Here is a 14712-nt window from a genome sequence, read left to right as displayed (position 1 = left end):
TAGGGGCGATCAGGCTGGCATGCAGAGGCAGTGAGGGGCAATCAGCCTGGCAGCGGGGCGGGGGGGCAGTTAGGGGTGACAAGGCAGGCAGGCAGGTGAGCAATTAGGAGCTAGCGGTCCAGGATTGTGAGAGGGATGTCTGACTGCCGGTTTATGGGCCTAAACCAGCAGTCGGACACCCCCCAAGGGGTCCTGGATTGGAGAGGGTGCAGGCTGGGCTGAGGGGACACCCCCCCTCCTGCCCCCGTGCACAAATTTCATGCACTAGGCCTCTAGTTATTCATAATAGCCCCAAAGTGAAAACAACCCAAGTGTCCATTAGTGGATAAATAGATAAAACACGAAATGTGGTATATCCATTGAAGGACTATTCACTGAAGGAATATTATTTAGGCTAAAAAGCAATGACATTCTGACACATGCTATATCATGGATAATCCTAGAAAACATTATGCTAAGTGAAATAACACAGACACAAAACAACAGCTATTAGATGATCCCACTAACATGAGGCACCTAGAACAGGCAAATTTGTAGAGCTAGAAAGTGTCATAGAGGTTATTAGAGGTTTTCAAGGAAATGAAAAATTATTGTTTAATGGAGTTCTGTTTGGGATGATGAAAAATTCTGGAAATGGATAGTGGTGATGGTTGTACAATATTGCAAATGTACTTAATGCCACTGAATTGTACACTTAATAGTAGTTAAAATGGTAAATTTTATATTACGTATATTTTACCACATGAAAAGCTTAAATAAGTGTACTCTAAAAATGAAATCTTGTATTAATATCATATGTGGAAAAATATTACTTTCCATAAATAAAGGAAATTTACAACAATGATATGGTGAAAAGACAAGGTGGTTATGAAATGCTAGCTCTGATAAAGGCTTTGACCTTGAGTCCTCTCTCTCTGAGAAGCAGAACAACCAAGTACTTAGAGTTCAGAATTTGAACTCAGACCTTCAGGGCTTGAATCTCAGCTCTTTCCCTTTACCAGCTGGTGACCTCAGGCATGTTACTCAGCCTCTCTGTGCCTCAGTTTCTTCATATATTAAATGGGGTTATGAATAGAACCTGCCTCATAGGATGATTGAGGAGGATAAATGAGGTAGTACACCCAAAGTACTTAGTATAATGCCTGTCATATGGCAAGTTCATCGCCTGTAAGAAAGTTTCATGCCATTCCAGCACCAAACTGACTGTTTATTCTCGCTGGACTCTTTTAAAAATATATTTTTATTGATTTCAAAGAGGAAAAGAGAGGGAGAAACAGAAAGAAACATCAATGATGAGAGAAAATCATCAATAGGCTGCCTCCTGCATGCCTCTCAATGGGAATTGAGCCCACAAACTGGGCATGTGCCCTGACCCCAACCTGAGCATGTGCTCTGACCAGGAATCGAACCGTGATCTCCTGGCTCATAAATTGATGCTTAACCACTGAACCATGCCACCCGGGCATCCTTGCTGGACTCCCAGACCACCTTCTCTCAGGTCAGCCTTCTCTGACTTCTCCCTCCCACTCTTAGACTGAATTAGTCACCATCCACTGCATCCCACATTCAGCCCCATCTCTATGTTCCTGAAGGTACTGTTAGATCTGATGTGTCTGTCTTCTGTGGCTAAATGTGAGCTCCTTTAGGGCAGGGTTTCGTCTTTCACCTCCAAATTCTCAGCAGTTATGCACAGTGATAATGCTCAGTAAATAGAGAATGAATACATTCAGGGAGAGGGAGGTCTGTGACCTCTTGGTCACCCCGAGGGATCTGTGGGTGGGTGCTGTTTTATCAAGGTTATATGCATAATGCCGTATTCTGGTTTGGTGAAACAAAGAGATTTTCTCTGTCTGGTGACGAACTATACTAGTAATCCTAGGAGTGTACTTGTATTTAAGCACAGACAGAAGGTTTCACTCTGTGCCTCTCTAGGCTGCCCTGGTTTCAGCTCCTAGGGACTCAGTGCCTCAGAAAGTCAGAGGCAGAGCCCAGCTCCTGGAAACCCTCCTTCCTCCTTCTCCTTTGCCCTCCTTTCACCCAGGCCCAGCCGCCTTCCGCCTCCCGCCCGGAAGGGGCTCGCCAGTGGGCGCACTCACCCAGGCAGATGGGTGGTTTGCCTGTCCAACTGCCATCTGCTTTGCAGGTGCGGTGCTCGGAGCCACCTTTGAGGGAGAAGCCCTCCTGGCAGGTGTAGATGAGTGTGTAGCCCATGGAGGGCAAGTCCAGGGCCCCGACGTTGGCGTGGGTTGGCGTCTCTGGCTGCTTGCAATGGTGGGCTGGACCAGAAGAGAGACACTGTTGGACCTGGGAGCGGAGGGCCTGCGACCATTCCCGGTCCCAGAAGGAACATCCCCCGCCTGTGCCCTTCAGGCCCCTCTCCTGTCCAGCATCCCCTCCCACGCCTTACCCCACCTCTCAGCCCTGGGTCTACAGGACTGGACATGATGGGCAACAGGCAGATGCTGGCCTATCAGCCCCCGGGGAACCACAGCCTGCAGGACTTATCCAGAGGGAAGAGGAGTAACTAAGGTCAAAGCCTGGAATCTTCCATCTGAGGGCTGGCTGTGGTGGTTACTAGTTTTTGCTGCCCCCGGAAAGTTCCTTCTTTTATGTTGCTAAGGCCTAGGCATTGCCTTCAAAGATCAGAAAGGCTTTTGTGTGAAATGTTTTCTGTGAGTCCCCAGGGTGAGATGATGACAGAGACCATCATTGGTGCCAATGAGCAGTGTGCGCTCCCTGTCATTCAGAGCATCCCAGCGCCCTGGCTGCCCAGCTCGGGGGAGACAATGTGTCGCCAGGGCGGGTTGTGTTGGGAGGTGGGGGCGTCTGCACTCACGGACACAGTCGGGCGGGCTTCCGCTCCAGGTCAGGTTGGGGAGGCAGGTCCTGGTGGTGGAGCCCTGGAGCAGGTAACCTTTCTGACAGCGGAAGAGCACTGTGCTTCCCACCTGGGGCGAGGACAGAAGGTACTACGATCACCTTCCATGCAGCCATGCTTCATACCTGTCACTCGGTCACTCACTTTCCCATGACCCAACTCCTCCTCCCGCCATTGCCTCTGCCCGCAGCCCCTTCTTCCGCTTCTCCGCCTGGTTAGATCGCATCTGTCCTTTGAGGCAGCTTATATTATTCCTCTTCTACACGGGCTCGCCCAACACCCTCATCAATGCTCTGATGGGACACTCGCTACTCCGCTGCTGTGGGCAGTGCCGGACTCAGAATCGGAGGAGCCCGATCTGAGTAGAAGCCGATTTTGGCTTCTACTGAGTGACAGCTGCGTAAAACTCGCTACACTGCAGTCTCCCTAAGTGTGGAGTGGGGCAGGCCAGCCCTGTCACCACTGGGCCGGAAGGCTGCGGCACGAATGCAATGGTGGATGTGGAAGCATTTTATAAAATGTGAAGAAACTGTCTCTTTCTTCTATGAAATGGTAAGTTCCTTCAAGATGGGAGACTTGTCTTCCTTATAGACATGTCCCTCAGAGAATCTGACACTGTGCTTTGTAAATCTCTACTGGGCAGAGAGCCGCCCTCCCTCCCTCACTCCAGTATTTTCCCCACGCTCACCCTCCACGTGTTCCTCGCCATCTGACTCAACCTCCACAACCACCAGCTCCATCTCTCCCCGTCCAGTCCATGTGGCATGATGCTGCCCATCGGCTTCCTAAAATGCAACTCGATTGCGCTACTTCCCAGCTCAAGACACCCGTGTGTTTCTATGACATATAGGAGCCGATTCTAACATCGAGTGAAACTCTTAATTCCCATCCCCTCCTTCCATGTCAACCTCTTTGTCTGTTGGTATTTCACCATCTCATTCAGCAAACGGCACCTTTATACACCCAGTCGTGCAAATCAAAAACCTCACGTCATTCTTGATTCCTCTTTCCTTCAATCCTTGGTCCAATCCATCAACAACTCCTCTTGGTTCTACCTAAAAAATCCATTCTAACCCCTTCACTTCTCTCCACGTCCACTGTCACTACGCTTGCCCATCCCACCCTCCTCCTGAGCTGCGGCAATAGTGTCCTACTTGTCTAGCCTCTATTCTTTTTTTTAAAAATTAACTTTTTTTTTAGAGGGAGAGGGAGAAAGAGAAAGAGAGAAACATTGATGTGATAGAGAAATATCAATTGGTTGCCTTCTGTAAGACCCAGGGATGAACCCAAAATCTGAGCGTGCGCCCTGAGCTGGAATCGAGCTTGGGACCATGCTCAACCAGCTGAGCCACAGCGGCCGGGGCTGGCCTCTATTCTTAACCCCCTTTTATTCGTTCTCTCATCAGCAGCCAGGTGGTGGATCAGATCGAGTCACCTTCCAATGGTGTCCCCTGGGATTTAGAATAAATTCCAAAATGCTATCCTGGCCTCAAAGCCCTACATGACCTGGCCTATAACTTTCTCTCTTCAAAAATTATTATGTGATAGTTGACGCATAGGAAAAATATATGGAGCCATGTAGACGTGAGTTATAACAATAAAATGAACACTTTAGATTGAGCTCACTACTCAGGAGCTAGAACATTACAGACGAGGGTGTCCCTTCCCTGCCCGCTTCCTCAGCTCCCTCTCAGTGGTAACCACCACCTGGAATTCTGTGTTTTTAATTTCCTTGCTTTGTTAAAAAAATAAGTCTATCACATATGTGTACCTATATCTCTAAGCAATGGACGTGTTTCTTGGTTTTAATTTTGAGAGAAATAGTACCTTACCACCTTTGTCATTTCATGTTGTGCTGCTAAGATGTATCCACCCTGGGTGGGCTGCAGTTCATTCATTTTCACGGCTAAGAAGCCGTGACTATACCACAGTTTTCCCGTTTCTTGGTAACATGTGACAGAGTGACGGGGGTCCCGTGCAGCTCAGCTCCAACAGGCAGAGTTCTTTTCTCCTCCAGCTCCCAAGGTCTCGTCCCCCACTAGTGCTGTTCCAAGCAAGGTCCCCGGGCCCTCCGAGGCCGACAGTGACAGGAAGGGGCAGGAGGCCCGAGGCCTGATCTTGGCCGACCCCATTACCTGGTAGCCCTGGGAACTGTTCTGTATCCCAAACTGCGGCATGCCGGGGTCTGCACACGTGGTCAGCGTCGGGTCTGGATCGCAAAACAAAGAAACAGACCACACGGTCACAGAAGCTTGCCTTGCCTTAACTCCCTCTGAGAAACAGATGCAGAGAAGAAAACGGAGCCACGTCCCGATGTCCCTGCCTCTCGATGTTCCCACCGAGACAGACCCCTGGCTGACACCACCATGCCCTGTAGCACATTAACTCTGTTTCACATCCTGCTCCAAGAAGCTCAGAGGAGGACTTGCCCCCCTTTGCAGGTGAGACCCCTGAGCACCGGGAAGGAAAGCCATCATCTTGGGCCCCAAAGAGGGATGCCCACAACTGGGACAGTGCCCCAGACCACCTCTCACCTATGCAGCTGGGCTGGGTGCCGCTCCACGTCCCATCTGACTGGCAGAACCTCCGTGGCGAGCCCACCAGCACCAGAGGGGACTGGCAGGAGAAGGAGACGGACGACCGGTAGGAGAAGCCGCGGTCCTCTCTCCTCCCCCGGGCCGGGACCCCAGGATCTCCGCAGAACACAGCTGGGAGCACAAGGGAGAAAGGCAGGTCCAACATGCTTTCCAGAACCCAGTGTGCGATCCCATGGTCCCCACCCCCCTGCTGCTGTTTCCTCTCCTTCCCATATTCGAAGTGCTCATCAATAACCATCCAAGTAACAGAGAAACACTACAGGAAGTTTAGAACATCGAGAAAAAATGAACTCTCAGCCCCTACCCATTGTTCTCCCCTTGCTCCTCCCCCATTTTCATGCCCATCCCCTTCTGGTCTTTGTTTACTTGTAGGAAAAGTTGTGCGTGGCTGCAAACCCAACGTCCAAATGTTGTTAACCTTGTTTTATTCACTTAATATTCTGTGAACATTTCTCAGGTTTATGCATCCTTGTCATTTATTGGCTACATAGTTCTGCAATGAGAGGTTGTATCATAATTATAGTTTGTCATAACCTATATATTAGGCACTTTCTATTATTATAGTTACATCGGGCCTTCCTTTTACTTATATTATTTTCTTGGAGGAGATTCTCTAGGAGTGGACTTATTTTTAAAGGTTTGAGTGTGTTCATGGCTCTCGATGTATAGTACGGACAACTGTCATTCCAAGGGGTGTGCATTTACACTGCGGTGGGTAGTGCATGGAGTGTGCTCATTCATTCAGACCTTCAGAGTATCATTAAAAACTGACTACCTTTGGTTCCCAAGACATCACTTCAAGCATGAAGAACATTCTTTAGGCTATGATGTGAGTGTGTGTGTGTGTGTATGTGTGTGTGTGTGTACACAGAGTCATGAGGCTCATAATAATATGCAAATAAATCAGAAGTCTGTGCCGTGGAAACTGGGAGTCTAGACCTGACCAATCAGAAGTCAGTCAAAGGCCGAGTTGATCAGAAGTCACTTTATCTAGAAAAAGGCAGCACAAAAGGTAAGAAATACTAATGGATGACAAAGAAAGAGAAACTCGGTCTTGCTAATAAGCAATGTGGTACCAATTAAAGTAAGGAGGTACCTTTTTAAAGTCCTCAGCCTAGTAAATATAAAAAAATGGGAAAATCCATTGTTAATGAGGGAAGGAGTCAAGAAACATTCTCATAAACTGTTGGAAGTGGTGCAAATTGGGACGCTCTTTCCAGAAGACAGTTTGGCATCATGTGTCCAAACATACAGAGTGCATGTCTGCTGACCCAGGCTCACTCCTAGGACTTTACCACGAGGGTAAGGAAATGCTATTTTCAGGGCTATTTCTTGCAGAACTGTTTCTAACAGGATTAAATTAGAGAAACCCAAATTCGTCACCAGAAGGAGATCAGACAAGTTGTGGCAGCTACAACAAGGAAATTCTTTAAACCATTAAAAATAATGATGTGTGGGTCGGTATCTATTGATAGAAAAAGGTGTTGTTGGCCTATCAATGCATACAAGTCATGAGCTAGTATGCACAGCACGATTCAATACGTTTATAGAAAATCATATCCATATGCTATACACACAAAAATGCAGAGTGATAGTTGTGGAGACATCACCGTGGCTGCCTTTGGGAATTGATAGTTCAGGTGACTGTTACGTTCTTCTTTGTCTTTTCAGATATCACACTTTTTTGGGGGGACAATAACTGTAATTCACTGCTAAAAAGCAATGCAGCTATTTCTCAAGAAGAAAAGCACTGTTTCTAGTCCAGACTCTGCCCTGAGACTTGCTGTGTTCCGTTCCTAATGTCGTCCTGACGGCACACGAAGGTCTGGGGGTTAACCACGCACCAGGTGCTGCCTTTCCTGGGTCCACGTCTGAGCTGCTGGCCCTCGTCTCTGCTGACATTTCTCAAATGGAAGCAAACTGTCAGGGGTACCCAAGCAGGGTTGTGAGTATGTTGACAGGTTTTTGCAGCCTTAGACCAATGCCAAGTGGACAAGAAGAATAGATCCTATTCTTTGTCCAAATCACAGGCACCGAGAAAAATATCCAGAACCAATTCTCGGGCTCTGACAAGAATAAGTGACCCAGACCCTGTTTCTCCAGGGGACTCGGTAAGAAATGAGCCCTGAGGGGGACGTGGGGCTCTCTGGGACTGACTGGGCCAGGTGGGTAGAAATAAATGGTCACTGGGAAATCATGAGTCCCAGGAGCACTTCTGTGGGTATTTGCCATGAAGACAGGCCCTCCATCGCTGGCTACTACCCGAGCCAGTGAACAACCTTTTGGGTTAAAAACCTTCCTCTCATCTATGGCTTAATTTCTTACCACTGTGACCACACAAAGTCTGTAGCTGGGGCTCCATTTATTCTCATTTTCTTCCTTTAAACTTCCTTCCTTCTTTAATAGTGTCTGACAGAGGTCCTCCCTGGTCTGGGTTGGGTATCTGGTCTAGAACTCTGGCAGCAGAGCTCGGAGGGAAGGGGAAGGAGCCGGCAGACAGGAGGCGCTAGACAGCCCTGTGAACAACTTACGGAAACACTGAGGCAGCTCTCCGGTCCAGGATCCGTTTCCCTCACAGGTGAGCACCGCGGGCAGGGAGAGCTGGTACCCCTCCAGGCAGGCATACGTCACGCTCGAGCCCCACATGAAGTCGGACCCCACCACTTTCCCGTTGGGGATGAGCTGAGGCGGCTTGCACATGATGGCTGGGGGGAGATCACAGCAGGCTGAGTTCTGGTGCCATCCCGGTGAAACCAGGCCCGTCACCAGCACGAATGTCACTGGCCACCCTGCACCTGGCAGGCGTCTGGGCTGAGCAGGAGGAGTCAGGAATGGCCCCTCTCACTTCGGGAGCTCTGGTCTTTCTGCTCCTTTCGACGCCTGACAACCCACTCCTCTCAAAGCCCAAGCCTCGCCTTGGTACCTCTGACTCCCTCCTTGCAGATGTTCAGGGGCCAGTCCTGGTTAAGATCTCAGGGCTCTGCCTCGTCACCCTCCCTTCTAGACGCCCAAGGCCCACGCCTCACTTCTTTGGCCCTCTGTCCACGCCTGCAGCCCTCAGACGCACCTTTGCAGACTGGCTTGGTACCATTCCACGTCCGGTCCTTGGTGCAGCTCAGCACAGACACCCGATGGGACTCCATCATGTAGCCAGGGACGCACTGGTATGTCACAGTCTTGTTGTACCTGAAGTCACTGCCCAGCCGCAGGCCATTGGCCGGAACCCCAGGGTCACCACACTTTATGACTAGGACAGGGAGACACAGCATTGTTCACTCCACCCCCAGCCCTCGTCCCCAGCATTCCAATAGCACCTGTCACTCCCTACACACTTCCAGGAAGGAAACTGTCAGATAAGGAATACCAGCCCCTCCCAGGTTCTCAGGTGGGCACTGCCCAGTCTCCCTGCAGGAGTCCTCCTGCACCCCACTCCTCTTGCCACAATACCCTTGTGCACCCCAGAAACTTGGGCTATGATGACCATCCTTCTTATTCAAAGCTCACCCCTCAAAGAGGAAGTACCCAGAGGGCTCAGCTCCTAAATGAGGCTAGGACTCAGCGGGAGGGAGGTCTCCAGGTTGAAGAGCCTAAGATGTGTCAATGAACCCCACAGACAATTTGTCTGCCAGCGGGTGTATCTTACCACCTGGTATTCTGCCTACGAGGCCTCAGTAGGCCCAGGGATCTGAGAATCGGGGTCTGAGGACCTATGCAATGGTTGTAACTATGTTATGGTATCAAGTGAGGCTGGGGGTTGGTGAGCTCTGGCTGTGGAACAAAAGTGAACTTGACATGGGATTTCAGATAGAGCCTGACATCAAAGACTAGGACTTGGAAAGGGAGAATGTTGTCAGATTCCTTATCTTATCACTTCCCTCCATCTGGGCCCCACAGGGACTCACTTTCCAGGGAAAAGGGCTTGGAGCTGCCCTTGAGAGAAGCAAGAAAGAGTATAATGTGGTTATACGAGGCTTGAGAGCCAGGCCAGGGTGGGGATGGGTGCAAGGGAGAGAAGAACTGACAAAGACGGTGGGTGGTGGCAGTGTTAAAGTGGGGGTTTGCTTACAGGAGAAAAGAAAGCCCGAGGAACTGGCCAGAGCCTGAGAAACAGCAAATCGGTGTGTCTCAACCTCTGAGCCTCAGTCATCTCACGTAAAGGGGCTAAATAGTAGCTACTGCAGGGGATGGGGTGAGCATCCACTGGCATTGCCTATAAAAGAAAGCACTCAGCTCAGTGGCTGTCACATAATGTGTCCTCAATAACAAACATTATGTGTATGAATCTCATTCAGGGCAAGTCCCACCATGCCAGACAGCCTTCCCAATCTCCCACGGACAGCCTTCGTCTTGGACACGGAGGAGCCCACTGCTCTCAGCCACCGTTTGCCATGGAGCCCATGGGCCTGGTTCTCACCTGTGCACTCTGGGTCACTGCCTGTCCAGGTGCCATTGACCGAGCAGTGCCGGCTGAGCAGGCCTGTGGCGTAGTAACCTTCCCGACACTCATAGACGATGGAGCTGGAGAAAACCAGGCCATCGCTGAACACGACGCGGGCGTTGCTCGGAGTCCCGGGGTTCCCACAGGAGATCACTAGGAAGCCAAAAGAGCACATCATTCCCCAGCGCAGGGGCAGGCGACCCCTGGGGACCGAGAACTGCCCCGAGTGGGAACCGTGTGCTACCTAAGGACCTGCGGATGGAAATGCCTCTTACGCTACTGCCACGCCTGATCACCTCACCCTCAGGAGGGAAGGAGAGACCTGTATGATTTCTAAAACATAAGGACTATGTCTGTTTTATTATCACACCTAAAAATTTAAACAATTCCTTAGTATCTCCCAATATTCAATCCATGCTTAATTTTCCTTAATTCTCTCTCTCTCTTTTTTTACAGTTGAGTTGTTTGCATCACGATCCAAACAAGGCCCACCTGTGGCTATTTGGTTGCTGTGTCTCTAAGACTCTTGGAATCCAGAGATGGCTGTTCCCTGTCCTGTGACTTATCTGTTACAGAAACCAGGGCACTTCGTGGGGGTTTGTGCCTTTTCCCTTGCATCCCATCAGGAGGCACAGAATGTCTGGTTGTTTCCTTGTTCCTGACGTTGAGGCTGATCAATGGGTTCTGGCATGATACAATTCTCATTAGTTTCTCTCTTAATGGTTTTAGCAGTAATCGACTCTTGCTAGACTAGATTTGCTGTTAGGGGATAGAAAATGGTGATATTTTAATTCTATAATTCTTTCTGCATTCACTAAACTGCTTTAATAAAGAACATGCCTGTCACCAAATATTTGCTTACCCTGAAATGCAAGTCATACAGGAAGGCTGGATGATGCTTGATTATTTTTTTAATCAGACATCAGAATAAGAAGTTGGTTCCCTAGCAAGCTTCAAAGGTGACTGATAGTCACCGGAACTCAAGGACTTAAGCTTATTTACTATGTCGCCATCCATTGCCACTATTATTCTTATCGATGCTCAAATTATCCCATTTTAGACTAGTGGGAGCCTTTTCATGATTCCACTTGTCTTTGGTAGATTCCTTGCTGGAGTGACAAGATGTTTCAAGTTCACCTTTCTATTTCCTGCCTCCGTCCTGGAATCTGCCATTTCTCTAAAGACCTCTGGTTGCGTTTAATGGAGATTGGATTTAGGAACCACAATCTTGGTGTTAAGGGCACTCATTGATTCTAGGCTTTTATAGTGGACAGATCTGGGAAAATAATAAATTCATTAGTTTCCATTTTTGATTTTGATATTTAGAGATTACTTGTTTTTTTCAATCTTTAATTTCTTTATTGATTAAGGTATTACATATGTGACCTCATTCCCCCAATAAGAGATTACTTGTTTTTAATCTTTGATTTAAGTTTATTTTGTAAGTATGTACAACATTTATGTGGTCCTGAAGTCAAATCTACAAAATGATTCCTATATAATTAGCACAACTGATAGGCCCTAACAGCAATTTATTTAACAGGTATTTGTGTGGCTCGGGTCCCAGGAATTCAGTGATGACCAAGTTATGTCCTCTGGCCTTGCGGAGCTCAGGATATCTTAAAAAACTACCTATACACAGATGAATCAAAATATGATGTAATAAGTGTTACACTTGATGGAAAGAAAACACTCATAAGAGAGCATTTTATTAGGGCTGGAGATAAGGATTTGAGTAGAGCCTTGAAGGGTAAGTAGAAGCTGGTCAGGGAAGTCACAAAGAGCTGTGTGCACGTTACATACACACGCACACTCTTTCAACATCCACTTCCAGGTCCAAACTCTCAGCCACTAACTTTCTGCTCCTCGAATACTCCTGACATGTTGACTAACTCCAGCCTGGGGTCTGAGTGGCACGAAAGGGGACCTGGGTCACAGTGAATATTTGAGAATATTCTAAATTCTCTCCTTGACTCTCTGACTACCACAAACCTTTCTTACTATGTCTAAAAAAATCCCGTAGAAGCTAACTTTGCACTCCAGAAAGGTGGGACTTTGGCAGACACGAAGCACTGACTACCATGTATCTCATTTCCTGGGCAAGTGTCCTCTGACCTTGGGCCCGAACGCCTCCCTGTGCTCTGCTGGACCACTACACAACCTCAAGTTCAAACAGCTGCTATCTAACCCTGCCTCTTATCTCTTCAGCGCTCTGCCTCTGGGATTCATTCTCTGGTCATTTCTTGGTCCTATTGGGACCCATAATCCATTGATTTACTACTTTTTTTTTTTTACAGCTTCCTATTCCCATTAAAAAAAACAACAGCCTCTCCTTACCCACCTTAGATTTCAAGATCAATAATAATCACTTCTTTGTGTATACCCTCACCTCCCTCACCACTTTCTGCTGATGTCTTAGTTGCCCGATAAAACCCCAACCATACACCTAATGCTTCACCTGCCCTGTGCCTGCCCCTGTGTAGCAATATGTGGTTGAAAAAAAACCTGGACCAATGCTGACTACTCTCACTTTAAATTAGTGGCCTCCTCCCTTAAGTGAGCCCCTGGTGCTACCTGGCAATTATATATTTCCCTATTCCATTCCCACGCCTCCCAGGCGAGATGATGATTTCCTGTCGTCTCCTTTCTCTTCCAACATCTCCTCAGTCCACCTCCCTTTCAGCTGTTAAACTGCTTCCTATGCAGGCTGGATTTTAGAGACAGAGGGACTGGGGAGCAGCTACAAAAAGTTGGACTCTGGGAGGAGAGGTTTTAACACAGAGTCTCTTCAGAAATTTAGGAGTGTGTGCAAAAACATAACTGCCCCCACTCAGGCTACCTCAGGGAATAACATTAAGAGTTTATATGACTTTTAAAGGTTTTTAAAAAATTGGATTTCTAGTTCTTTGGGCATTTTGGATGCTTGTTTAACACGGTCTCCTCCCTTTAAGCTCCAAGAGGGCAATGTGTGTCTGCCACTGTCACACTTGTGTCCCTAGCACACATGACAGTATCTGACACATAGTTGTTGAATGAAACTATCCTATATAATAAAAGGCTAATATGCAAATCAACCAAATGGCAGAACGACCGGTTGCTATGATGTGCACTGACCACCAGGGGGCAGACGCTCAATGCAGGAGCTGCCCCCTGGTGGTCAGTGTGTTCCTACAGGGGGAGCGCTGCTCAGCCAGAAGCTGGGCTCACGGCTGGCGAGCGCAGTGGTGGCAGCGGCAGTCAGACATCCCCCGAAGGCTCCTGGTCTGCGAGAGGGTGCAGGCTGGGCCGAGAGACCCCCCACCCCCACCCCCCGACCCCGAGTGCACTTCTAGGAAATAAGTGAACAAATGGGCTAAACTTAGTTTATCCTGGTTTCTTCCCTTCTTAGGAGAGGGTGGAAAATATGTTTGTCTTTAGATTACAAATGACGATGCACTTGAACTATCTATTGATGTCCACTCTCCAGGAGGCCAAGGGTTCACACGGGGCCATGGTTTCATCTGTGAGCGAGAGCAGGTGCTAGGGGTGGGCAAACAGGGCAGGCAAAGGGGAAGAGAGAATGGTCACATACATTACCTCCACACTCAGGCTGCGTGCCGCTCCACGAGCCGTTGGCCTGGCAGGTTCGCTCTGACGATCCCCGGAGCACATGGCCAGCCTCACAGCTGAAGCGCATCAGACTCCCGGGGGCAAAGCTCTCCCCCAAACGGATGCCGTGCGCCGGGATCCCAGGATCACCACAAATCCCCATGCTGGTGCCTAAGGACCAGAACCAAACAAGCACCATTGTTTTAGCATGGAAGGAAGGGAGTGGAGGACAGAGAGGAGGATGTTGGGCCACTGTTTAGAGGAGGCAGTGGGCCCCTCTGCACGAGGGGGTGAAAACTGACTGTGTCTAGCCCAAGTTACCTGACCAGGCTCCTGCCTTACTACTCAGGGTTCAAAGAATAGAAAGGTCTGAGGTCACCGGTGAATTCCTGGGGACCACCCAGCAAGGAAGAGAGAAGGCAGAGGGAAGAATTTTGGTGGATCATGCCTTCGTTCGTTGGCCTGCACCAGTGTGAATACCAGAGGTCCAAGCTGGCTGCATCTCCTCCTTCTCTGTTTTCCCTCTTTTCCACCAATAACCGCTGATTCCAGAGTATCCTTCCCGTTCCCAGTGCCACCATCTTAGTTCAGATGCTCAGCATTCTCTTGCCTGAACTATTGCAAGAGCCTCCTAACTAACGTCCCTTCCTCTTCAAGTCTCTCTCTCATGCATCTTCCATTTATCCTCAGATTGTAACAATGAACAACCACCACTCATCTGATCTTGCTTCTTTTCTGCTGAAATATCTCCATTGGCTTCCCATTGCCTATAGGATACAGTTCAAGCTCCTTGGCATTGCCTCATCTTTTCAACAGCCCAGCTTGAATCCTGATCCTTTAATTGAGGATTCCCTACTCCCAAATTACAGAGTACAGATGAGCTCCGGATTAAATATCTTAGAACCTCTCATCTCATCCCTTTCTGCATGAGCAGATAATGTTCCCAACTCATGTGGCTGTACCTCATCATGAACCCACCCGTACGGGCATCAAATGGCAACATCTGAGTGACCACTTTTAGTTTGTCGGCGTAAAGAAATGTTTAAATAATGTATAACCCATTATTGACCATTTTTGTCTCTTCCCTTCAATCCTGGAATTATGAGAATACCATGTTCCCCATTCTGCTCCCTACCAAGGGAGGGGGATTCATTCAATCTTTAAGTCAAACATTTGAAGAAAGAGGGCCCATCACATTTGACCAGGTTTTC

At 48.6% G+C, this 14712-nt stretch overlaps 1 protein-coding gene across 1 annotated transcript in view; it reads right to left on the bottom strand.

The window, feature by feature from the left end:
- Window positions 1–14712, bottom strand: part of CSMD2 (CUB and Sushi multiple domains 2) — a 268349-nt gene that overhangs the window by 10010 nt on the left and 243627 nt on the right. The window contains exons 52-59 of the mRNA XM_023758472.1: window positions 13490–13672; window positions 9890–10066; window positions 8543–8722; window positions 8052–8180; window positions 5413–5586; window positions 5014–5087; window positions 2837–2948; window positions 2097–2276 (exon numbers count right to left, since the gene is read on the bottom strand). Of these exons, the coding sequence (XP_023614240.1) occupies window positions 2097–2276; window positions 2837–2948; window positions 5014–5087; window positions 5413–5586; window positions 8052–8180; window positions 8543–8722; window positions 9890–10066; window positions 13490–13672 (1209 nt within the window). The remainder of the gene's footprint in view (window positions 1–2096; window positions 2277–2836; window positions 2949–5013; window positions 5088–5412; window positions 5587–8051; window positions 8181–8542; window positions 8723–9889; window positions 10067–13489; window positions 13673–14712) is intronic.

Source organism: Myotis lucifugus, unplaced genomic scaffold (assembly GCF_000147115.1).
Source record: "Myotis lucifugus unplaced genomic scaffold, Myoluc2.0 scaffold_131, whole genome shotgun sequence".
Taxonomy (NCBI): Eukaryota; Metazoa; Chordata; class Mammalia; order Chiroptera; family Vespertilionidae; genus Myotis; species Myotis lucifugus.
Note: the sequence above shows the minus strand (reverse complement) of the source record. Positions and strands in the feature narration are given on the sequence as shown.